Source organism: Dreissena polymorpha, chromosome 9, assembly GCF_020536995.1.
Source record: "Dreissena polymorpha isolate Duluth1 chromosome 9, UMN_Dpol_1.0, whole genome shotgun sequence".
NCBI classification, from domain to species: domain Eukaryota; kingdom Metazoa; phylum Mollusca; class Bivalvia; order Myida; family Dreissenidae; genus Dreissena; species Dreissena polymorpha.
Window position 1 is genome coordinate 35600175 of NC_068363.1, and position 27611 is coordinate 35627785.

Sequence of the window (27611 nt, forward strand, 5' to 3'; positions counted from 1 at the left end):
TGACAGATCCTGCTAATAAATCTAAAAATAGCTGACTCATCACTGGGTGCACCTGCCAATATTTGTTACCATGATTGGTTGTTGTTTTACATTACCCAAGAATTACATACTCAAAGCCACAATAAGTATATTTACAAATTCAAATTCTGTTGTTTAGTTTTTTCTTAAAATAAAGAACAAACAAGTACAGAGAACTTCATTGAATCAGTTTATGATAATTCTATTTCACTTGTTAGAATTACTACGGTATTAAATGAGCTCCATAATTCTATATCCTCATAGAATTACAATCAAACATCGACTTAACCAAGGTAAGTCTCGTTTAATTTTTAAATTAATGCTGCATCTATAAGCTCATCAAACAGTAGTAGTTAACTTCTTGGCTGTTAAAAGCCTTTATTAATTCTGTAGACTATCCCCTAACGAAGGTGATATTCATGATATCTGTCAGAAAAAGATGGTATCTTTTCCTTATAAACCTCCAGACCACATTTTCTGGCTCTCTACCCATACAAATGACACCCTGTGAAGTAAAATATCAATGTCCTTGAAATTGTATTTTTCTTGATATTATCTATGTCATATACATAAATCCAATAATGAGCCACATGCCAAATAGAAGTGGTGTTTTCAAGTGTGCTTGCAATTAGAAGCATTGTTACACTTTGGTGTAATTTTTATACGCCCGTCTATGACACAAATTTTAACACAATCTTAATATTGATAAACCCTGATCCCCTTTCGTTTTTGACGGAATTCTGAATTGTCGTTCCAGAGTTATGGGACTTTGTTCGTCAAAATTTCGTGATTTCATTGAATGTCCTACTGTAGCTCAAATATCCTTCGATGGATTTTTTTTTTTTTTTTTTAGTATCCCTGAAAAATTGAACAAGGTGAGCTTTTTTCTATTCCGATTGTACACTACCACTTACCCATCTACATTTCTCTTTTATTATTGGTCAAAATATCTATAACAGGTTTACTTCAACTCCATATCCTCTAAAGAAATGCATACATATACTCAAAAAAAGATATGGTATGAATGTCAAGGAGACGGCGCTCCATGCTCATGTACTTATAAAATAAACCATGTATTCAAATACAAATAAACTGAAGTAAAAAAATGATTCAAAGGGTTATTTATTACCTTACTACTTCATTGGCGAACGACGGGCGTATCATGCGCTCATGGCGCAGCTCCTCAGTTATTGAATAATATTGGATAATATTTAAAATTAAGAAAAAGGTTGAAACTAGGTTTCATGGGCTTTGGGGACACTAAGATATGTGTGATGAATTCTTTACATGTAAAACCCAGCGATTTTTTCCTTATTCATATAGTACTGGAAAAAGCCGCTTTCCCAATTAGGAAAAAACTACAATTTTCCCAAGTGCCGTCCAAAAAAATCCCAAATGAAGGTTTAAAAAAAAATAAATATATTTTTTGTAAATAAAACACAACATTCAGTTACTTTGCCTATGCAGTTTTATGACTTGAACCTGAGTAAATGTTACATTCACATCTTGACAAAATTTACTTTTCAAATTTAAAGTATTTGGGAGCAAAAACTAAAATACAACAATTTCCCAATATGAAGACTTCACGACGAAATTTTCTCAATCTCAGGGTTTTAGGCGTACAATTTTCCCAATTGGGCTAGTTCTGGTACTTTTCCCAACAGGGCAAAAAAATGGCTGAAAGAGTTCAATGTTAGCCTTTCTGTGGGAATTTAGTGTTTAATGCTTGTGCACCATAAAGTGTCGTCACAGATTAGCTCGTGCAGTCCACACAATAAAGGACAACACTTTCTGCTGCTTTCATGGCATTTTTCGTTTAAAGCAAATTTGTGTGAGTGCCAAAACTCTCAGTTTAGGCTGAAAGTGTTGTCCCTGATAAGTCCATAAAGGCTAATCAAGTACATGCATTAAGCCCCGTTTTCCCAGAATTATGCTCATGTAAATTCTGTTGAGCCTTAGTCTAGCCCTATTTGTTCATGTCATGGACAGAATGCTAGTTGACATGTTCATGTCAGGGACAGAATGCTAGTTGACATGTTCATGTCATGGACAGAATGCTAGTTAACATGTTCATGTCATGGACAGAATGCTAGTTGACATGTTCATGTCATGGACAGACTGCTAGTTGACATGTTCATGTCATGGACGGAATGCTAGTTGACATGTTTATGTCATGTACAGAATGCTAGTTGACATGTTCATGTCATGGACAGAATGCTAGTTGACATGTTCATGTCATGGACAGAATGCTAGTTGACATGTTTGCCCTATTTGTTCATGTCATGGACAGAATGCTAGTTGATATGTTCATGTCATGGACAGAATGCTAGTTGACATGTTCATGTCATGAACAGAATGCTAGTTGACATGTTCATGTCATGGACAGAATGCAAGTTGACTTGTTTGCCCTATTTGTTCATGTCATTGACAGAATGCTAGTTGACATGTTCATGTCATGGACAGAATGCTAGTTGACATGTTCATGTCATGGACAGAATGCTAGTTGACATGTTCATGTCATGGACAGAATGCTAGTTGACATGTTCATGTCATGGACAGAATGCAAGTTGACATGTTTGCCCTATTTGTTCATGTCATGGACAGAATGCTAGTTGACATGTTCATGTCATGGACAGAATGCTAGTTGACATGTTCATGTCATGGACAGAATGCTAGTTGACATGTTCATGTCATGGACAGACTGCTAGTTGACATGTTCATTTCATGGACAGAATGCTAGTTGACATGTTCATGTCATGGACAGAATGCTAGTTGACATGCTCATGTCATGGACAGAATGCTAGTTGACATGTTCATGTCATGGACAGAATGCTAGTTGACATGTTCATGTCATGGACAGAATGCTTGTTTACATGTTCATGTCATGGACAGAATGCTTGTTGACATGTTCATGTCATGGACAGAATGCTAGTTGACATGTTCATGTCATGGACAGAATGCTAGTTGACATGTTCATGTCATGGACAGAATGCTTGTTTACATGTTCATGTCATGGACAGAATGCTAGTTGACATGTTCATGTCATGGACAGAATGCTAGTTGACATGTTCATGTCATGGACAGAATGCTAGTTGACATGTTTGCATATTTATGGCATCCCCTCCTGAGTAGTATGTGTGTTCTACCATCTGTTTGAAAACTACTAACAGTTTGATTTCATTTCTGAAGGAAAACATTTTCGCCTCACCCTGGAAAAATGTGTCATGATGCATACACATAAATTGTCATCCCTGATAAGCCTGTGCTGTCAGCACAGACTGGTTAGGGATGACACTTTCCGCCCGAATGGGATTTTTTGCTAAGAAGAGACTTACTTTATATGAAAAATACCTGAAAAGCAGAAAGTTGTTGTGCCTGAATAGCCAGTGTGGCAGAAATGACACTTTACGCTCATACATTAAGTACCATTTTACCAGTGAGTGACTCCTTTATGTGTCTTGTTCTGAGAAAACTGGGCTTAATTCATGTGCGTAAAGTGTTGTCCCAGATTAGCCTGTGCAGTCCGCACAGGCTAATCAGGGACGACACTTTCCGCTTTTATGGTATTTTTAGTTTCAAGGAAGTCCCTCCTTACCGAAAATCAAGTTTAGGTGGAAAGTGTTGTCCCTGATTAGCCTGTGCGGACTGCACAGGCTAATCTGGGACGACACTTTACGCACATGCATTATGACCAGATTTCTCAGAACAAGACACATATTATGACTTGGGGAAAGTTAATGTTGATATTTCCCTCCTATAAAGTTCAGGGCTATGATAAATGATAAGATGATGGAAATATATTAGATTGTTTTGTTATTTACAAACAGCAAATTAAAAATCATTTAAGGTAGGTAAATGCAGCGGGACTACATGTTTTACTGCACATAAAATGGCATGTATTTCCCATTTGTCAATGTTATAAAGTTTTTTCTTTAAAAAGAACAACAAATACATAACAACTGTAAGAATAAATACTTTAACTGCATTATTTGTGGTGTTGTTACCATTTTTCTTAACCTAAAACAATCATGCTACATGTAGTTTGATTTATTGAAGCAAAATGACCTTACTGATAATTGCACAGATGTGAAAATATTGTTTAAGGCTACAACTGTGTATCAAACATAAGTGTAAACAGACACTAACACATTTTTCCGCAAGGGCAATTCATATAAATTTTTATGGTTTGACAGAAAGGTGTTAGCTTGATCAGGGTAATATTTCTTTATGTTGTTTGTACAATCATCTGTCAGCCAAGTATTGCCTTTCAATGGGACCATCCATCACCTTATTACTTTTGTACTTTTATAGTTTTGTATCTTTAGGCTGATAAGGACTGAATTAAAAAAAGAGCACACAGCACATTTAAATGATTTAAATACTAGACTAGAGATGATGGCCATTTATACATACCTCATATAATAAAAGCTTGGAATAAATTACCTGATGTTTATGTCTTTGGGAAAATTTGTTAGCAAATCTAAACAGTTTTAAAATGAAATCATGTTAAATCAGTGCTAAGTTTGTTTGCACAATCAAGAAACACTTGAATGACTCAGAATGAACAAATTAAGACTCACAACATACTCAGTCTGAAGCTCACCTGTACACATAGTGCTCATTGGAAAGTTTTAGGGTGATAGGTTGTCCATTGCCTGGTCACCTGAACACAGAATGCTCATTCGAAGGCTTTAGTGTAATAGGTTAACCATTATCTGCTCACCTGAACACAGAGTGCTCATTGTGGGGTTTTAGGGTAATAGTTTGTCCGTGGCATTAAAAATGGTCGAGCGGTCCTCTGCATAGTTTGTTCATGTCATGCCTCTTGGAAAAACAATGTCAACGCCCTCTTGTCACATGATTAATAATTATGGACCTTATAAAGTTACAAAATGTCTCCTAAAAGGACCTAAAGATGAATTTATGTTTGGCATGTAACATCGAATAGTGGGGGCTGTTCTAAGTTTGTTTAAATCATGTCGAGTGGTAGCAAAATAATCCTTGTCCTGTGGCTATCTTATTTCCCTTATATGTATATGAGCCTTGGTCTGTGGAAAGGGGGCTTAATGCATGTGCGTACAGTGTCATACCAGATTAGCCAGTGCAGTCTGCACAGGCTAATCAGGGACAACACTTTCCACTTTTATATTTTTCGTTTAAAGAAAGTCTCTTCTTAGCAAAAATCTAATTTAGGCGGAAAGTGTCGTCCCTGATTAGCCTGTGCAGGCTGCACTGGCTAATCTGGTACAACATTGTACGCACATGCATTAAACCCCCTTTTCACAGGGCACGGCTCATATAGTGGGAAAAAAATCCTGTTCACATTTAATCTCCAACACTACTGATCTAATTTTATGACACTTCATATGCAGCATATGGGAGGACTTGCATATTTATTTAAAGGTTCAGGCATTTTTTATTATTTTTCTGGAAGTTGCCTTTTGGTTTATAATATGACATTTTCTTATGAAATTATGTTTCTGGGTTAGATAACAGGAACAAATGATCCGAATTTGATGATGAAACTTAATATTCAGTATCCCGCCAATGTGGATATGCTCATATTGTCCTGTTGTTCCGCTTAAGTAAGTTTCCAGAGAATTAATGCCCCTTGAATAATAATTTGTTTCCACACAATTAACCCATACATAGATAGGCACAATGTTCTATCGCGGGAGCATCCATTAGTTGCCCTCATATTTGTGTTCTTCTGTCTTTCTGTTATAATATCACCATGCAAACATGTTATGTAAGTTGTAAGGCAAAATGATTTATATGGGGTATAGTATACTTAGTAAGTATAGAAAAATGTGTTGAATATTACAATGATTTTCATGCCCCCGGGTGGGTGGCATATAGCAGTTGAACTGTCAGTCATTTTGTCTGTCTGTCTGTGTGCCCGTCCAAAAACTTAAACATTGGCCATAACTTTTGCAATATTGAATATAGCAACTTGATATTTTGCATGCATGTGTATCTCATGAAGCTGCACATTTTGAGTAGTGAAAGGTCAAGGTCATCCTGTAAGGTCAAAAGTTAACAAAATACAATCCAAGGGAAGTAATAAGCTTTAAAAGGCAGATAATTTCTAAACCGTCCAAATGATATATTGAAATTTTATTTCAAAGCGGCGCAATAGGGGGCATTGTGTTTCTGACAAACACATCTCTTGTTAGTTTTAGAGTAATCTAGTAAATCATGTTATGTAAATGTTTTATTATCTGTTCATAATTATGATAGTAACATTTGTAGACATTAATTGTTTGAATAATCTCATATTTAAAGTATTTGTTGATTAAAATTTGAATAAAATAATAAGGGATGTTTCTAAACTTAATAACACAGTTAAAATATTCTTACTTGATGCTGACTGATTTTCCTGCTCTCAAATAAAAAATATCATTGCAGTGATTTTTTTTGATTTTTTTTGTTACAGCCTGTGGCATTTGGATTGGGAAAATTAGCGCGATAAACCATGAAATTGGGAAAAATAGCGCAATAAACCATGAAATTGGGAAACATAAATATGATTATAAGAACAGAATAAAAATTGCTTAGTTCATGTTTGACAGCATTTTTATATTATAAAGTGTTGCTTTCATGTCTTCTTACAACGTTTAGTTAATATCCTTCCACATGCATATTAAACTTGCAATAATCTATAGATTTTTCAATATACATGTACCATTATGATTTAATCATAATCTCTTTAAGAGTATGAATTTAATTCAGGATGTTTTTTAAAGTAAAATATGATATGGTGAAAACATTAACAAATATTAACAAACACGCTTTTGTGTTCTTGCTGTGTTGTTGTATTAAATCGAGCTAAAATAATACATTTCATTTGTTTAATATCTTGCACAATTGACATCCTCACTTCAATGCTATTTCACCAAACTATACAGCGTGACAAACATAATAAAGCAGAATATGCATATGAATCTGAATATACACAGATCCACTAACATATAAATCAAATCATGTTTGTCTCTTTCCATTTTCGAACGGTTCACGTCTTAAATGCTTTAACTTTGTGAACTCCAATTTCCCAACACAGATTTCCATGACGCACATTCACTGTGAACATTTCTAATAAATACTTGTTGTTGTTCATCTCAAACATAGTATTTTGCGTTAATTGACACACACATTAAATTATCTGCTAATAACCATGTGATATCCGCTGTTAATTTTAGTGTTGTTTATCATTTTCGCTGCTCATCGCAAACTTCTCGTCTGCTTGCCGCCATCTTGGACGTGTGTAAAAACAGGCGTTAACAATCGGGATACATTTACTATCGTCGGTATCCTCTGCAATATAGAGAGAGATGTGTGGATAGCAACGTAAAATCGTATTCGGCTACATTCGCGAACATTCGTAAGTCAGTTGTCATTCGGCGAAGACTCGACAAGCTCGATCGGCACTCGTTCTACGAAATTAACGCTAGGCCTAAATGACATTGTAATGTAATTGGCTTAATTGGGAAAATTTGGTCATTTTTTGGGAAATTTTGGTCAGATTTTTGGGAAAAAACGTCATTTTTTGCAATTGGGAAGCAGCCGAATATCGGCGGTAATTTTGGGCAAAAAAAATCACTGCATTGTTAATCTTTATCCACTTAGAAGAAAAGTGAAAATGGCTATACTGCTCATCAGTATCCAAAGTTTGGAGATGAAGCCTTAAAAACTTGTAAGAAAAGTCTTAAATTAAATACAACTTTCTAAGGGACTACAAATGTGTGAAAATTCCTATCTATGTGGTAATGAGGTAATCAAATGTACAATACCAAAAGCAGGTCTAATATTGCACTGATCATAGTGAAAAGTGGCATAAATGCAGTTATTTTGCAAAAAATAAATACATATTTCCCAACAATAGTTCAAAGTGCGATCAGCCACTGTTGTTCACTGTTTCCATGACCAGTCATCCATGATTTGATGTACTCTTTCATGGTGGGTCCATCGCTTTTATGTTTGTCAAATTACTGAATATTCTTTCCCAGTATCTCCATCATATTTTCTTGATGTCTCTAAGATTATTTGTGGGCTTGTCAGTTTGCATGATTGAGATGATAATTTGAGAAGAAAAGCAATAATTATGAATCCGTCTGTTTGCAAGCATTTTCGAATGAAAACTGATGGACCAGAAAAATTTAATTTGCCCCAAAATTGGTTGTCTCTATGTGACCAAAAAATCAGCATCAAATAGACTGATTTGTACCCTGATTTAAAACATTGATCTGTAACAATTGTTAATGATAAGCTTGACAAAGTAGATTTCAAGTACTGTTCTAAAGATTGATTTGTTGAAATGCACCTGCCATTTGAAACATGTCTTACATGTGACCATCTCAATTAAGTTGATGCATTTGTGTCCAATTCTTGCATTTTAATTACATGGCGTACATGGGTTTTTGCCATTGAAAGATGATTATCTCCATGGCAATGGTTGGAACATGATTTACCCACACCAATTATTATAAATATGATCATTTTTGTGGTGTTCTGGTTATAGGAAATGATTTGAGAGGATTCTCTGTTATTTATGAGACAATGTTCGTATTTGAATGTGTGTTCAAGTTGACAATGTACACATAACGGTGCGTAACCAATGTGACAATGTAAACATTTTAGTGGGGTTTTTTTTTGTGTTAAAATTTGGGTCTGGTAGGGCGCCTATTCCCAATTGAAAATCAAAGCGCTGAAGGCATAATCTTTAAGACGCTACTCAGTTTTCAAAATTATGTTATAGCTTTTTATATTGCAAGTTTGAAATGAAAACAACCCATTCAAATTTATAAAGAGTGTGTCTTAAAGCACTGGTCGAGATGTGTGTGCACTGTTTATCCTCATATTTATGTTATAAAGATAACTAAGCCAAAATAACAACAATATGTCTCTTTTTATGTTCCCCACTATAGTAGTGGGGGACATATTGTTTTTGCCCTGTCTGTTGGTTGGTCTGTTGGTTGGTTGGTTGGTTGGTCTGTTGGTTAGTTTGCGCCAACTTTAACATTTTGCAATAACTTTTGCTATATTGAATATAGCAACTTGATATTTGGCATGCATGTGTATCTCATGGAGCTGCACATTTTGAGTGGTGAAAGGTCAAGGTCATCCTTCAAGGTCAGAGGTCAAATATATGTGGCAAAAATCGCTCATTTTATGAATACTTTTGCAATATTGAAGATAACAACTTGATATTTGGCATGCATGTGCATCTCATGAAGCTGCACATTTTGAGTGGTGAAAGGTCATGGTCAAGGTCATCCTTCAAGGTCAGAGGTGAAATATATGTGGCCTAAATCGCTTATTTTATGAATACTATTGCAATATTGAAGATAGCAACTTGATATTTGGCATGCATGTGTAACTTATGGAGCTGCACATTTTGAGTGGTGAAAGGTCAAGGTCATCCTTCAAGGTCAGAGGTCAAATATATGTGGCCTAAATCGCTTATTTTATGAATACTTTTGCAATATTGAAGATAGCAACTTGATATTTTGCATGCATGTGCATCCCATGGAGCTGCACATTTTGAGTGGTGAAAGGTCAAGGTCATCCTTCTAGGTCAAATATATGGGTCAAAATTGCTTATGTAATGTAACTTCTGCAATATTGAAGCTAGCAATTATATATTTGACATGCATGTGTATCTCATGGAGCTGCACATTTTGAGAGGTGAAGAGTCAAGGTCAAGGTCATCCTTCAAGGTCAAACGTCATATAGGGGGACATTGTGTTTCAGAATCACATCTTGTTTTCACAATTGGTTGCTGCACTGGAAACCATCTTAAGAAATTTGGTTGCCTTGCTTAAGAATAACAAGCCTATAATCATGTACTTGTTGTGTTATCTGTATCTAATACTTTATCTATTTTCTTTAAAATATTGAGGAACAATTTTGTCCACATGACAGACTTTTAACAGCATTAAGCCCTGTTTTCCCTGAAAGCAGCCAATATGTACAGATTTCAATGATAGACTGGCCAATGTCGTCGCACAAGCTGTTATACACACTAGACTGGCCAATATCGTTGCACAAGCTCTTAAACCTATTGTTTACATACAGGCCGTCTGCTGCAGTGTACCAGTGAAGTATAAACAGGCAGTGGTTATCGTTTCTAGCGTAGTTAACAGCAGACTGACTTGCAGTTATCGTTCCTAGCATAGCTAAAGCAGAGTGACTTGCAAAAGTGCCTCTCTAAAAATATATTTTCCCCAATCGGGCTTAAAATTCCCAAATGAAGGTTTCCAAAAAAAAATTTTTGGATAATGTAATTTATCTCCAAATCCAGTCCTGCAAGTTGAACCTCAGAAAATATAATATTGAAATATTTTTTTAATGAATTTTAAAGTATTTGTAAGCATGAAATCAACAATATTCATTTCCCAATTTTAGTCAAAAGGACTTAATATTTCCCAATCCAAAGGGATCAGGCCCCAATTCCAAAATGTTGAAACTCCCCCACTGCATTAAGGTGTGTAACCAAGTTTCAAAGCTGACCTATGGTTGAGCCTGATGCACTAGAATGTGTGATCGGAGTCCTTCTAGTAAATACCATCAGTCAATAAATTACTTGTATCTCTGTTCCCAGGGCTTGTGTTTATTTAAACATGACAACATCATTATGTGGATTTTTTTTACAGCTGGTAAAGCGTCAGGCTGAAGACATGGCTCCCATGGCTATGGGAAAGGTCAAGGTCACAGGGATCAAGAAGCCCAGGATTGTCAAAAAAAAGAAAAAGAAAGACCCGAACGAACCGCAAAAGTAAGATCACATGTTAATCCCGCTCTGAGAAAACTGGGTTAAGTGCATATGTGTAAAGATTTGTCCAAGATTGCACAGGCTAGTCAGGGACGACACTCTCCGCTTAAAATGGACTTTTGTCAAAAAGAGTCTTCCTTTAAACCAAAGATACAATATAAGCAGAATGACTGTGTTGTCACTGATTAGCCTGTGCAGACTGCGCAGGCTTATGTAAGACCACACTTTATGCACATGCATTAAAACCCCTTTTCATATCATTCATGCAATATATTTATAAAGCTGTTTTGATAGTACCGTAAAACGCTGTGTATAACGCGCATTTATGTATACTGTGCATCTACTTTTTGAAGCAAAAAAATCGTTAAAAAAAGGTTTTGAAGCTATAAAAATTGGGGGGAAATTTTCATACCATAGGCTAACTGAAAATCGTTTTTATTTATATTGCCGATCTCACGCGTTATTTTATTGTTTCAATAATTAATTATCTTAAAGACGATAACCATAAAGATAAAACTTGTTTGTTTAAAAAAAAAATTATATTACGCGTAAAAATAAATATTTCGATTTAAATGAATTATGCATGAAATGCACAATTTCCACGAGGATACCATCGAGGTTTTCATCATAAGTCTCCGAAGTAACTGTCCACGATTTTATCGTGGAAGAGTATACATTATGGACCGATTAGTGTGCTTGGTATAACTAAGACACTGACATTTTTAGCTCGACTATTATATATAAAATATATATATTGGAGCTATCCTACTCACCCCGGCGTCGGCGTGACCGTCTGCGTTAGCGTTGGCGTTAGTGTTAGCATTAGTGTCTGCGTTAGCGTGCAAATGTTAAAGTTTTCGTACTACCCCAATTATTTTCATTGTCCCTTGACATATTGCTTTTATATTTGGCATTATTTTTTTTCCAACATGACCCCAACCTATAAACAAGAGCAGACAACTCTATCAAGCATTTTGTCATAATTATGGCCCCTTTTTCACTTAGAATATGCAGCAAATGTTAAAGTTTGCGTACTACCCCAAATATTTTCTTTGTCCCTTAACAAATTGCTTTCATATGTTGCATACTTGTTAACCAACATCACCCCAACCTATAAACAAGAGCAGACAACTCTATCAAGCATTTTATGCATATTATTAATAAATCTATGTTAAAGTTTGCGTACTTCCCCAAATATTTCCTATATCCTTTGTATTGCTTTTATATGTTGTATACTTGTTTACCAACATGACCCCAACCTATTTACAAGAGCACACCACTGTTTCAAGCATTTTTACATAATTATGGCCCCTTTTACACTTAGATAATTGAACATTTTGCTTAAATTGCCATAACTTTTTTATTTATGATCACATTTTATCATTACTTTGACAAAACAACACTTACCTGAATACCACAATGGATTCCACCCAAACAATACCCCACATTATACCCCCTCTCAACCCCCCCCCCCCCCCAAAAAAAAAAAGATTTTTTTTTCCTTTTTTTTTTTTTGAAAGATCGTCTAATAAATTATTGAATATGAACAATTTCCCCATGATGGCTTACGTTATACTGTCAAGCACTCGAATAGTCGAGCGCGCTGTCCTCTGACATCTCTTGTTTATTGGTATTGGCACAGTTATTCACGCATGACTAATTCACAACCGTGCGTTTTTATTTACATCGCCCATCTCAAGTGTTCCTTTTGAGCGTCTATAATTGACAGGAGACTTTAACAACTCAAACTTCTCAACAACATTACTGACATTACCGGCGATAAACAAACACTAGATGTATGAAGCCGTTTGCCGGTTTGCATGTTTTGATAAAACCCCAGCTAAACAAAACTTGAAAGGTGACGCAAATTACTCGATAATCACAACCCCAATCTTGGCAAGACGTATGAAAACGTGTAAACAAACACAAAATATATTTTATTAACACATTTGAAAAGCAAGAAAAATAATCATAAATATATCGGGAAAGAACTTGCCGACATACTATTGTAAATCGACAAGTGCCCCCAAATAAATTGTGTAACCCTTGTGCAGTAGGGTATAATATTGTGGGGAAAAACAATAACATTTTAATAAAAAAATGGCTTCCTTGTTTTTCATTTTCTTCTTCAAATTTATTTGATTATAATGCTCTGTACGTACCTGAAAAAGATAGAAAATATTAATGTTAACTTTTTAACGTTTGTCCATCTACCGTAAAACGTTGTGTATAACGCGCATTTATGTATAACGCGCATCTACTTTTTAAAGCTAAAAAATCGGGAAAAAAAGTTTTTGAAGCAAAAAAAATCAGGGGAAAAATTCCGTACCGCAGGCTAACTGAAAATCGTTATATTTACATTGCCGATCTTACTTATTCTTTTATTGCTTCAATTATAAATTATTTTTAAGACGATAACGATACAACTAGTTGGTGTTTTTTATACGCCCGTATAAAATACGGGACGTATTATGTGAAACCCCTTGGCGGCGGGCGGGCGGCGGGCGGGCGGCGGGCGGCGGGCGGGCGGCGGGCGGAAGGCATCACTTTGTCCGGACTCTAATTCAAATTGTATTCATCCGATCTTCACCAAACTTGGTCAGCAGTTGCATCTAGTTGATATCTAGGCCAAGTTCGAATATGGGTCATGCCGGGTCAAAAACTAGGTCATAGGGTCAATAAGTGCATTTTCAAAGGGGCCACTTTGTCCGGACTCTATTTCAAATTGTATTCATCCGATCTTCACCAAACTTGGTCAGCAGTTGTATCTAGTTGATATCTAGGCCAAGTTCGAATATGGGTCATGCCGGGTCAAAAACTAGGTCATAGGGTCAATAAGTGCATTTTCAACGGGGCCACTTTGTCCGGACTCTATTTCAAATTGTATTCATCCGATCTTCACCAAACTTGGTCAGCAGTTGCATCTAGTTGATATATAGGCCAAGTTCGAATATGGGTCATGCCGGGTCAAAAACTAGGTCATAGGGTCAATTAGTGCATTTTCAACGGCACCACTTTGTCCGGACTCTAATTCAAATTGTATTCATCCGATCTTCACCAAATTTGGTCAGAAGTTGTGTCTAGATGATATGTAGGTCAAGTTCAAATATGGGTCATGCCGGGTCAAAAACTAGGTCACGAGGTTACTTAGTGCATTTCAAGCATTTAGCATGGTGTCCGCTCTCTAATTGAAGTAGTTTTCATCTGATCTTCACCTAATTTGGTCAGAAGTTGTGTCTAGATGATATGTAGGTCAAGTTCAAACATGGGTCATGCCGGGTCAAAAACGAGGTCACATAGTGCATTTCAAGCATTAAGCATGTTGTCCGCTCTTTAATTGAAGTAGTTTTCATCTGATCTTCACCAAATTTAGTCAGATGTTACATCTAAGTGATATCTAGGTCAAGTTCAAATATGGGTCATGCCGGGTCAATAACTAGGTCTTGAGGACACTTTCAAGCATTGAGCATGGTGTCCAAAACCTTCGAACGGGCGTATCTTGTGACAGTTTGGCACTCTTGTTTTAAATCATATTATGCGTAAAAATAAATGTTTGGATTTAAATGAATTATGCATGAAATGCACACTTTCCACGAGGATACCATCAAGGTTTTCATCATATGTCTCCGAAGTAACTGTCCACGATTTTATCGTGGAGTACACATAACGGATGGATTAGTTATAACTAAGAAACTGACATTATTGATTGGTATTTTCACCTGGTTATTCATGCATGACTAATTCACAACCGCGCGTTTTATTTACAATGCCGATATCATGCGTTCTTTTCGATTGTCTAAAATTGACAGGAGACTTTAACGACTCAAACTTCTCAACACCATCACGACATTACCGGCGATAAACAAACAATGGAGGTGTGAAGCCGTTTGCCGGTTCGCATGTTTTGATAATAGCCCAGCTACACAAAACTTGACAGGTGACGCAAATTGCTCAATAATCACATCCTCAATCTTGACAAGACGTATGAAAACGTGTAAACAAACACAGCATCAATTTTATTAACACATTTGAAAAGCAAGAAAAATAATCTTAAATATATCGGGAAATACCTTGCCGACATACTATTGTAAATCGACAAGTGCCCCCAAATAAATTGTGTAACCCTAGTACAGTAGGGTATAATATTGTGGGAAAAGTAAACAATAACATTTAAATAAAAATGGCTTCCTCGTTTTTCATTCTCTTCTTCAAATTTATTTGATTTCAATGCTCTGTACGTACCTGAAAAAGATAGAAAATATATATGTTAACTTTATAATGTTTGTTCATCTTATTCAGATCGTCAATATAACACTATTATTAACATAGTTACAGTTAAAACACCGGAAAACAGAATGATGCGAATTACCGCTACTGGGTAACTGACAGCGAAAAAATGTCTTGGCATGGCTGTAGTTGTGCATAACGCGCATCAAGTTTTTAAAATGAAATTTTGGGGTAAAAAAGTGCGCCTTATACACAACTTTTTACGGTATATTCAGATTGTGAATATAACACAATTATTAACATAGTTACAGTTAAAACAACAGGGAGCAGAATGGTGCGAGTTACCGTTATTCGGTAACTGACAGGGAAAAAATGTCTTGGCATGGCTGTAGTTGTGCATAACGCGCAAGAAGTTTTTAAAATTAAATTTGGGGGTAAAAAAGTGCCCTTTTACACAACGTTTTACGGTATCATATATTTATTTTTAAAAAATTGTTAAAACAGAGAAATGTCTCAACAATTAGTAGATTAGTAAAATAATCAGTAATATTCAGTACAATATTTAGTGATTTGCTAATTTTTGTGGTAATAAACACCAACAGTATTTTAGAAGCACCCAATTTGACCTAACGATGGGATGTTTTTTTTGGGTCAGATATTCAGCATAAAAATGAATGTACCATTCGCTAGTGGCTGTCAATATGTTTCATTTAAGTCCCAGTTTGCGGAATAGATCGTTGTTTTGCATCTAAATCGTATAGCTTGAAACAAACTTTACAAAAATTCCTTGAAATATATTTTTTATTGAAGTTGACATCGAAAACCTGGTCAAAATTGGTTTTGAATCAATAAAATAATATATAAATTCATGCAATAGGCAAAAATTATTACTGTGTCGCGAGTTATGCAAATTATATCTATAATATAATATAATTTAGCTTTAGCTTTCGCTAAATTATCATATGGAAGATAAATACATAGATTTAGCAAAAACGTAGCGTTGCAACTCAGTTTCTGTCTGCAACAGATGTATTTGCATTTGTTCTTACCTTCTCTCCGCTAAATTCGCCCGTATCCGCAATTTTGTTTGTTAAGGTTTGAATTAACGTGTCTAATCATGAATATTAATTAATTCTCTCTAATGTTTCCCCAGGCCTGTGTCCGCATACGCACTGTTCTTCCGTGACACTCAGGCGGCCATCAAGGGACAGAATCCCAACGCAACGTTCGGAGAGGTTTCCAAGATTGTAGCGTCCATGTGGGAGGGACTAGACCCCGACCACAAAAATGTAAGAACATGTGATTGTATAATATACAAATAAATTAAGATTTGCTTTTGTTCATCCGTCCACAATAAATAATTTGGAGTTCTTAGATGTAGGAATTAAACCACGAGGTTGTAAGACATGATACTGAATAACAAGATGTTCCAATAACTGTGAAATCATTTCAATAGGCAGGGTACAATTTTCAAGCAATGTCCAACATGGACATTTCTGCATAGTCATATATTGGTAAATTTTCCATTTCAGTTTTATAAAAAAAGTAACTGTTAATGAATCGAAATGGATGTCATATGGAATTGGTAGTGGAGTGAGCCTTAATGACAGCTTGATACAATTTACACTGGTCATTAGGCCCCTAATTTAAAGGGTTGCCTAGTTGGACATTAACCAGAGATATTTTTATCACATGCAGGTTTTTTTTAGACATTTTGGAAAAAGTAGTCTGGTTAAATTGGGATTTTTTAAATCTTTAAAATGGCAAATAGGGAATTTTTAATTGACAGAATGGACCAAATTGGGATATTGGTTTCATCAACAAATATTGACACATCAGGCCTTTTCCTGGCCATTTTGTGAAAAAATAATATAAATTATAGTTATAAACTTTGTTAGATGTTTATGAATAATAAAATTGAGTTAAAATAATAAATACACACTTCTTTCAAAAAAAATTTATTTAATTTTTGGGGGAAATTTGAAAATTTTTTAAGATATCAATTTGGGACCGGGTTCACTTGCCTTTGGATCAGGTGCATTTTTATTGCCTTATTATACCCCCACAAACGAAGTTTAGGGGGGTATATAGGAGTGAGCTTGTCTGTCGGTCGGTCCGTATTAAGTGTCCGCTCTCTATTTCAAGTAGTTTTCATCCGATCTTCACCACACTTGGTCAGAAGTTGTATCTACATGATGTCTAGGCCATGGGCCTTGTCCGGTCAAAAACTAGATCACGGGGTCACCAAGTGCGTTTTAAACATTCAACATGTTGTCCGCTCTCTATTTCAAGTTGTTTTCATCCAATCTTCACCAAACTTGGTCAGAAGTTGTATCTAGATGATCTTAAGGCCAAGTTAGAACATGGGCCTTGCTGGGTCAAAAACTAGGTCACGGGGTCACTTAGTGCGTTTTAAACATTCAGCATGTTGTCCGCTCTGTAATTCAAGTAGTTTATATCCGATCTTCACCAAACTTGGTGAGAAGTTGTATCTAGATGATGTCTAGGCAAAGTTGGAACATGGGCCTTGCCGGGTCAAAAACTAGGTCACGGGGTCACTTAGTACGTTTTACACATTGAGCATGGTGTCCGCTCTCTATTTCAAGTAGTTTAAATCCGATCTTCACCACACTGGGTCAAAAGTTGTAACTAGATGATGTGTAGGTCAAGTTCGAACATGGGCCATGCCGGGTCAAAAACTAGGTCACATGGTCACTGAGTGTGTTTTAAACCTCATCATGTTGTCCGCTCTCTAATTCAAGTAGTTTTTTATCCAATCTTCACCAAAATTGGTCAGAAGTTGTATCTTGATAATGTCAAGAGCAAGTTTGTATATGGGTCATGCCGGGTCAAAAACAAGGTCACGGGCTCACTTAGGGCGTTTTAAACATCACAATGTTGTCCGCTCTCTAATTCAAGTAGTTTTCATCTGATCTTCATCAAACTTGGTCAGAAGTTGTATCTAGATGATCTTAAGGCCAAGTTCGAACATGGGCCTTGCCGGGTAAAAAACTAGGTCACGGGGTCACTTAGTGCGTTTTAAACATTCAGCATGTTGTCCGCTCTCTAATTCAAGTAGTTTTCATCAGATCTTCACCAAACTTGGTCAGAAGTTGTGTCTAGATGATCTTAAGGCCAAGTTTGAACATGGACCTTGCAGGGTCAAAAACTAGGTCATGGGGTCACTTAGTATGTTTTACACATTGAGCATGGTGTCCGCTCTCTATTTCAAGTAGTGTAAATCCGATCTTCACCACACTTGGTCAAAAGTTGTAACTAGATGATGTGTAGGTCAAGTTCGAACATGGGCCATGCCGGGTCAAAAACTAGGTCACGGAGTCACTTAGTGTGTTTTAAACCTCACCATGTTTTCCGCTCTCTAATTCAAGTAGTTTATATCCAATCTTCACCAAAATTGGTCAGAAGTTGTATCTTGATAATGTCTAGAGCAAGTTTGAATATGGGCCATGCCGGGTCAAAAACAAGGTCACGGGGTCACTTAGGGCGTTTTAAACATCACAATGTTGTCCGCTCTCTAATTCAAGTAGTTTTCATCCAATCTTCACCAAACTTGGTCAGAAGTTGTATCTAGATGATGTCTAGGTCAAGTTTGAATATGGGTCATGCCGGGTCAAAAACCAGGTCACAGGGTATCTTAGTGCATTTTAAACCTCACCATGTTGTCCGCTCTCTCATTCAAGTAGTTTTCATCCAATCCTCACCAAACTTGGTCACAAGTTTTATCTAAATGATCTCTAGGACAAGTTTGAACATGGGCCATTCCAGGCCTTAAACTAGGTCACGGGGTTACTTAGTGCGTGTTTTTACATTCAGCATGTTGTCCGCTCTCTAATTCAAGTAGTTTACATCCGATCTTCACCAAACTTGGTCAGAAGTTTTATGGAGATGATCTTAAGGTCAAATTAGAACATGGGCCTTTTTGGGTCAAAAACTAGGTCAAGGGGTCACTTAGTGCGTTTTAAAAATTGAGCATGGTGTCCGCTGTTTTTTGTGAAGATGACATGCAAAATATTATGTGTCAATGCTGCATGTGGGGGTATTTGTCATGTCTGTGACAAGGCTCTAGTTTACATAGCAGAAAAAACCTGTCTATATATAACCATTTTTCTGGAGCTTTTTTAGGCAATGCTTTCAGATATCGAGCTCATTGTTGGCTTCATACTATTAGTGACCCTAATTATGATGCTCTGACATCCTATTTTATTTCATTAATGTTAAGGCATATATGATTCCTAACATTAAATGTGTATAATGCTGAAGGGTATTCCATGTGTAAGTACATTAATGGGGTGTTTAAAAATGTATAGAGTGTATCCAATTATTAATGATTTCATCTGATATTGTAGGCTTTAAAATGTATTTACTCATTTCAAATCTCTAAAAATAATGATGAGCTAAATTTTATGCATTGTTTTAATTTTACCCAGTGTTTTTTTCCACCATTTTGGGAATGTCTCTTTGGATTGGGGAAAAAAGCGGCGTTTTAACTAAAATTGAGAAATTTGTGTTGTTGTTTTGCTACCAAATGCTTATTTTAGGTCCATTTTGGGGAAAATATAAGCTTGTTTACATTTTGGAATGGGGCAGTATACAGGCCTAGAATTTAAATGAAAAAAACACACTGTACCTCAGTTTGCACTTTCTTCAAAGTTTGTCACTATCGATCACATCAATTTTCGCGTAGATTTTTAATAGATATTATTTTAGTTCAAACAATTAAGAACTAATTTACAATCAACATGACATTATGTATTAAAATATACGTAACTTAATGCCAGTAAAAACTTTTAAAAAGGGTTGAAGAAACTTACATCTGTATATATGAGTTGTGTTCTGAGAAAACTGGGCATAATGCATGTGCGTAAAGTGTTGTCCCAGATTAGCCCGTGCAGTCCGCACAGGCTAATCAGGGACAACACTTTCTGCTTTTATGATATTTTTGGTTTCAAGGAAGTTTTTCCTGACCGAAAATCAAGTATAGGCGGAAAGTGTCGTCCCTGATTAGCCTGTGCGGACTGCACGGGCTAATCTGGGACGACACTTAACGCACATGCATTATGCCCAGTTTTCTCAGAACACGACCCATATAATACCCTGCTCATGTTATATTTCGGTCAACTTACAGCAGCATGAAATCAACAACTCCTAAACGCATGTAAGGCTAAAATTTAAACTTGAATTTCTCCAGGAAGATTAGACAAGATGCTTAACCAGCATACTTTATTAACCAGGTTTTCCGAAGGAAAAAACTGGTTATTAGATTGGCGAATGCGGGCGGGCTGGCTGGCGGGCTGGCTGGCTGGCGGGCTGGCGGAATAAGCTTGTCCGGGCCATAACTATGTCGTTCATTGTCAGATTTTAAAATCATTTGGCACATTTGTTCACCATCATTGGACGGTGTGTCGCGCGAAATAATTACGTCGATATCTCCAAGGTCAAGGTCACACTTTGAGTTCAAAGGTCAAAAATGGCCATAAATGAGCTTGTCCGAGCCATAACTATGTCGTTCATCGTCAGATTTTAAAATCATTTGGCACATTTGTTCACCATCATTGGACGGTGTGTCGCGCGAAATAATTACGTCGATATCTCCAAGGTCAAGGTCACACTTTGAGTTCAAAGGTCAAAAATGGCCATAAATGAGCTTGTCCTGGCCATAACTATGTCATTCATTGTGAGATTTTAAAATCATTTGGCACATTTGTTCACCATCATGGGACGGTGTGTCCCACGAAAGAATCACGTCAATATCTCCAATGTCAAGGTCGCCACGACTAAAAATAGATTTAAAAAAAAAAAAAAATACAAAGGGGGTTAATTTTTTTTGGTCATTTCAAAAGTTCAGTTTGAGTTTTCTCCCTTTATCAGATTTTTTTTTCACAATGAAAACCTGGTTTTGTGACAATTTTGTCCCTTGTTATTTTATATTTGAAGCATTTTTTAGCAAAAAAACCCCCAGCAACACAAATTTCAAAATTTGGTCTATCACCACTAATTTTCCCAATCCAATGGGACCCGGCCCCATTCTCCAAATGGTGGAAAACAGTGTTAACTCGTAGCCTAAACCTTAATACACTAGTACACTAGTAATACCCTCTACCATATAACATTTAGTTTAAGTAAGCCAAATCCGCTTAACCCATTTATACCTAGTGGACACTCCCATCCTTCTAAATTGGATCAATTTATTTCAAAAATTAGGGATGTCTATTATATTTATTTCTATATTTAGAATATTTCTTACAGAAATTCCTTTAAGCAAACAGCGCAGACCCTGATGAGACGCCGCATCATGCGGCGTCTCTTCTGGGTCTATGCTGTTTGCCAAGGCCTTTTTTCTAGACACTAGGCATAAATGGGTTAATAAGCCAAAATGCTTAAATGCCTTTTTGCTTGAGTTCCCTTCAAGTAATCTCAGAATATTAGTGATAACAAACAAACCATAGTTTTCTGTAGGCACACTTAAAATCAAGTGCTTTTTCAAAAGGCCATGATTTACGCTTCCTTCATTATCATAACGCAATTAATATAATTGCTGTCAACGACTGTGATGGGGTATATATCAAAGACTCAGTCACTGTTAAGGAGGGAAACTGCAAACTTTCGGCCCCCCAAAACGGCTCCCATTATTGGGCCCTGCAGAGCCCTTGTGAAAGTGAACAATATTGTCCAACAGTATGTCCACTGGGAGCTGTAAAACTCATTTCAATAAACAATGATTTCATTTTGCAATTCACAACACAAAGAAATCTAGTGTTGTTTTATTTCCCACCATAACTGTCATCTCGTGTCATTAAAATAGGCGTTATGTGGAGTGTTTGTTAGAGACAAAAAAACTGTAAAAACATCAAAAAGACACTTTTCCCTTGGCTACAGTTAGTAATTAATTAACAAATTACAAACATTGTAAATAATGGATGAGCCCAATCAATTGCATAATTAATCTGGAAGGTTTGGCAACTTCATAGGAATGAAAACATTGTTTATTGAAAGTGTTGTTTTTATCACTTAGATTTCTTGGTCACCATTTGGTTCAAATCCTCATGGGTATTTATTGATTTGTAAATAAACGTTTAACATTCAACCAAATCAAGATGGTCAAATCGTAAAAAAGTAAGCAAACCCTCACTCTATCGTTTTAAAATCTGAGTGCCTGTTTATCAGGTGTTTATATTGGGAAAAAAAAGATTTTACCTAAATTGGGATGGGTGGGTGGTGGGGAAATGGGAACGATATGGATAGTGTCAGCTTAGCGACTAACTAGATACATTTTCTAAAAGTATTTTTTCGTTAAAAACAAATGGCTTTGATTGAGGGGCTTGTTTTACCCCTCAGGAATGTTTACAAATTAAAATTCCAACAATGATTTACATTTTGAATTCTTGTTATTTTTAAGATCAATTCCTTTATCAACCATAGTAAACTGATGTATACGTCTTAGTTTTGACCTAATGTTTTTTCGACTTTACATTTTTTTTTCTGCTTATTGGCTTGTAATCTAGGTGCAAAATCTGTTGCAAATAAGTTCCATGTAGGCACAGGGCTTTGTTAACACTTGCATGAAGGATCATTTAAAGTAGCGCACAACTTATTAGAGAAAATTAAGCGTATTTTCTCAGTCAATGATTTGTCAGATATATATGGTTTAACATTTTGTTACAGTTAGTTTTGTCTAATATGCATAATACTGCAGCACATGTTGGAGTTAAGTAGCTTTGTAAATATATAGAATATACAGGTTTTTTTTACCTTATATAACAGACGCCGAATATCTGCGTCTTCCCCCACCAAACTAGGCTGGTGTTTTCCCCTTTCAGGTCCAAATAATTCCTCCTAAAAAAAAAAATAAAAAAAATATTTCTTTTTAATAGAAAGATGTATCTCATGATTATAATATCTCAATTCTATTTCAATTAAATCTTGTCAAACGTACTAAATTATGAAAAAAACAATGAATATAATGCAAACATGTACAAATGTTATAATAAGAAAGTAGGTAAACAAATCCCCCAAAAAGGGAAATGACGTGAAAATCCAGAGATGGCTCTGAGCCATAGTCAGTCCCTATCAAGAAGATCTCAGTGTGTCACAGTCAGCCATAGTCAGTCCCTATCAAGAAGATCTCAGTGTGTCACAGTCAGACATAGTCAGTCCCTATCAAGAAGATCTCAGTGTGTCACAGTCAGCCATAGTCAGTCCCTATCAAGAAGATCTCAGTGTGTCACAGTCAGCCATAGTCAGTCCCTATCAAGAAGATCTCAGTGTATCACAGTCAGCCATAGTCAGTCCCTATCAAGAAGATCTCAGTCTGTCACAGTCAGCCATAGTCAGTCCCTGTCAAGAAGATCTCAGTCTGTCACAGTCAGCCATAGTCAGTCCCTATCAAGAAGATCTCAGTGTGTCACATTCATCCATAGTCAGTCCCTATCAAGAAGATCTCAGTGTGTCACAGTCAGCCATAGTCAATCTCATTTAAGATGGTCTATGAAGAAAATAACACTATTTTTTTCTTTTTAACCAATTTAGCAGTAAAAGTAAGACTTAACATTTTCCCCCATTAAGGAAAAAACGCGCACAATTTTCCCCCCAAAAGTGGAAAATCGCACGTAAAATTTCCCCCACATAAGGGCTAAAGACCCCATCCCCCTCAACCCCAAAAAACCCCTGATATATTAACATGGTGGGGTGAAATATTTGCTGGATATTCAAAAGTGTTCTTCCCCCTCCCCCTCTCCCTATCCAACCCTTTAAAGCAGTTTTCTTTCCCAAAGTATTTTCAATATGATACAATGCTTCTTTAACCCTTTACCACTTAGATGCTTATTTTCACACATTAGAACCTCCGAAAGATGAATTTAATTAAAGACTTTCTTACTGGATTCAAATTTTAAAGGCTTCATTTCCCACCCTTTGATACTGATGAGCAGCAAACAGCATGTAGCCTGAACAGACTGCGAGTAACTTGCAGGCTGTTCTGGTTTTATGCTGTTTGCACAAAATCATTTTCACTATGCTTGCAAGTGGGAAAGGTTTAATGGTCCCTGAAAATGCTGTTTCTTCTCTTGAACAGGGTCTTTCACATTTTTCACAAACCTTTCAGTAAGCAACTAACACACCTTCAGGTGTGATGGTTTTTTGGAGAGAAACTTGGTTGATTTACCCTTTACCACTTAGATACATATTTTTACGTATTTGTAGTCTCTCAGAAAGATATATTAAATTAAAGACCTTTCTAACTAGATTCAAGTTTTTAAGGCTTCATCTCCAAACCTTAGATACTGCAGCAAACAGCATAAAACCTGAGCAGACTGCGAGTTACTCGCAGGCTGTTCTGGTTTTATGCCATTTTCACTATGCTTCTGAGTTGGAAAGGGTTAAAGGTCCCTGAAAAGGCTGTTTCATCTCTTGAACAGGGTCTGCCATATTTTTCACAAACCTCTCAGTAAGGAACTAACACCTTCTGGTTATGATGGCCTTATTGGGAGAGAAACTTGGTTAATTAACCCTTTCCCACTTAGAAGCAAAGTGAAAATGGCTATATGCAAACAGCATAAAACCAGAACAGCCTGACAGTCACTCCCATTCTGTTAATGTTTTATGCTGTTTGCTAGTCATTATTATCTTAGGGTTGGAAATGAAGCCTTCAAAACTTGAATCTAGTAAGAAAGGTCTTTAATTAAATTTAACATTCTAAGTGACTATAAATGTGTCAAATTATGTAAGTGGTAAAGGGTTGAATTAAAATACTACTCACACTTGACAAGGATGGCTTGCCATACCAAAGCATAATGCATTTCTAAAAATGATAAGCATGGAACCTTTCTCTGTTAATTTTTCTGCAGTTTATAGTATTCTAAAGACTGCTCTTCACAATGTGGTCACACACATTTTAATACGAAATCTATGGCATTTATCATAATTTTAAAAAGAAATTTCTTGTTTCACAATATTGTCATCAAAACGTTGATAAACACTTGCATATACTGTCATCTATCTCAGAAATGTCCTTCATTTGTCAGGACAACCAGAGACTCGTGTATGCTTGATTCTGAATCTGTCAATATGGACATTGGATGGCTTAGGACAAATATTTGCAGATTAATTTTAGAGATCATCTATTTTCCTTCAGCCTGCCTGAATTATTCCCATCTCTCTTGCAAGAGCTGACTCACTGAAGTGACATGAAAATTAGTCTTCATTATTTCTCATATTTGTTTTCATATCTTGCATAGGGTTTCCATGGTAACATTATGCTGTTAATTTCATCATGGAAATTTGATCATTAGTTTATTGTTGTGGATTTTGATAGATTTTGACAGGATGCTTCTATGACAGATATTGGTAAAAAAAAACACACCAGATTTTTGTGGTGGGAACAAATAAGTGCCAAGGTTATATTTTAGAGATTTGAAACCTCCGCTTGTCATGAAGAATTCACCGTAACTGCTGCTGTTTGAAAACTGGTGTAGAATTCGTTTTTGTTCATCTAGTCCAAATGAGTGCAGTAATGCCCCTGTTTAGATGCACACATTTATTTTGCTCTTCCCAGTACTTGACATAATAAAAACAACATGACTCACTTGTTTTTGGATCACCAAAGAACCAAATGTTAGATTTTTAATTGTCTTTTGTGACTTTGCCTTGTGAACACTTCAGAAGCAACAATGTTTTTGCTTAATCTTTATTTAATTTTGTAAATGTTTTTTTTTGTTTCAATGAAAATGTTGAATTCAAAACTGGGACTTCTTGGTTCAGAAACTGAACTGTCAGTTCAGTTGAGTAAAACTGTGTGTGAGCACTCCAGAAGTCTCTTTTTTTCGAAAACATTTCTTTTGTTGATGCCTTCACTGATTTATATAACGGTTCAGCTTCAGTGATGGACATTGTTGCCGGCAGTATAATTTACATCAAACTTACATGTATTTGCAATTGCTAAAATTCTTGTTTGTGTCAATGATGAAACTGCTCTGGCTAAACTTCTAAGGTCGACCTTATTCTCATTGCAGGCATACAAAAAGAAGACGGAGACAGCCAAGAAAGAATACCTGAAGCAGCTTGCAGCATACAGGGCCAGTCTTGTATCCCAGGTGGGTGGGGATATTGTCTTATATCACAGGTGGTTGGAGACCAGTCTTGTATTATAGGTGGATGGGGTACAGTCTTGCATCACTGGTGGTTGGGTTACAGTCTTGTATAACAGGTGGATAGGGTACAGTCTTGTATTGCAGGTGGGTTGAGTACAGTCTTGTATCACAGGTTGTTGGGGTACAATATTTTATCACAAGTGGGTTGGGTAAACACATGTTGTTAACATCCCAAGAACAAAATCTTCACAATAGCTCATTTTATTGACAAGCCCTCCATCTTCTGATTTCCAAATTGTGTTCTCTGATAAATTATGTCTTCTAATGTATATGCTTAAACCCATACTTGCTATATAAGAATGCTAGTGGAACCAAGACCAGTTCAATTGTGGGCATCGAAACCCAACAACAATAAATGGGCTGATTTTTATCAAAATGTTCATAAATGTAACAAAAATAGTGAATAATTTTTTGTTTTTTAGCATTTTGATCAGTATTTAAGATTTTTCTTTATATTTTTTCATGTCATATAATGTTTTGCTGTTGATTTTAATAGCTCAGTCATTGTCAACTTTTGGTCTTCAAGCACAATTTGTAATAGCAAAACATTTTTTAGCATCATCATTATTTCTTCACTTTGTTTATTATTTTCCATCAGCAATAATGAACCATAGCCTTAGTTTATTAACATCTCAAGGAGATTAAGTTGAAAAGTAATTTATTCTCTTTGCATCTTCTCTTTCCTCCATAAAAGAGGAGTAATTGAGTTTCACGCACTGATGGCCAGGCTATTGTTCAGTTCTGAAGCAGTTGCTAGTAACGACAGGTGACAAGTATCACTTTCTGGCTAGGTTTCAATGTTTGGGCTGATAATTACCTGTTTTTGTAGAATGGCCTTCACTGTTTTCTGATTGGCTGTCATTTGTGTTGTAAAACATGACCAGGGTTTTTAGATTTTCATCTTTTCACCATGAAATGGCAAAGTAATGGGCTAATCATAATGGTTGATTTCAAACGACATCAAACGCTCCAATGTTTTTACTTGATCGTATCAGAAAATGGTTTGCAAGTAAAGTAGAGAATAATGAAAGTCTGGTCGTATAGTTAAGTGGGTATGAACTAATAATTAAGAAATAATTGAGATTGACTTTGTTGCTGGTACCTGTATAGGGAATGTCGTGAGTTAATTAAAATAATAGGGAATGGAATAAATATGGGCCGCACTCTGTGAAAAGGGGGTTTTGATGAATGGGCATAAAGTGTCGTCCCAGATTAGCCTGTGCAGTCTGCACACGCTAATCAGGGACGACACTTTCCGTTTTTATCATATATTTCGGTTGAAAAAAGTCTCTTATTAGCATAAATGAAGTTTTTGCGGAAAGTGTCGTCCCCGATAAGACTGTGCAGACTGCACAGGCTGATCTAGGATGACACTTTATGCACATGTGTTAAGCCCCTTTTTCACAGAGCATGGCTCGTTTTTGTTTTAA

At 36.2% G+C, this 27611-nt stretch overlaps 1 protein-coding gene and 2 long non-coding RNA genes across 8 annotated transcripts in view; all 3 read left to right on the forward strand.

Moving 5' to 3' along the window:
- Positions 1-27611, forward strand: part of LOC127844593 (TOX high mobility group box family member 4-B-like) — a 98254-nt gene that overhangs the window by 63914 nt on the left and 6729 nt on the right. For all 5 annotated transcript variants that reach the window (XM_052374981.1, XM_052374979.1, XM_052374980.1 and 2 more), the window contains 3 exons: positions 10671-10792; positions 16170-16305; positions 26044-26124. In XM_052374981.1, the coding sequence (XP_052230941.1) occupies positions 10671-10792; positions 16170-16305; positions 26044-26124 (339 nt within the window). The remainder of the gene's footprint in view (positions 1-10670; positions 10793-16169; positions 16306-26043; positions 26125-27611) is intronic.
- LOC127844594 (uncharacterized) lies at positions 13303-14318 on the forward strand. Of its 2 annotated transcripts, none has more exons than XR_008032827.1 (3): positions 13303-13455; positions 13612-14041; positions 14191-14318. It is a non-coding gene; the product is annotated as an uncharacterized LOC127844594 (long non-coding RNA). The 2 variants fall into 2 exon arrangements; XR_008032828.1 differs by having other exon boundaries at positions 13612-13884; positions 14042-14318.
- LOC127844595 (uncharacterized) lies at positions 20257-20915 on the forward strand. The gene is made up of 2 exons (XR_008032829.1): positions 20257-20471; positions 20634-20915. It is a non-coding gene; the product is annotated as an uncharacterized LOC127844595 (long non-coding RNA).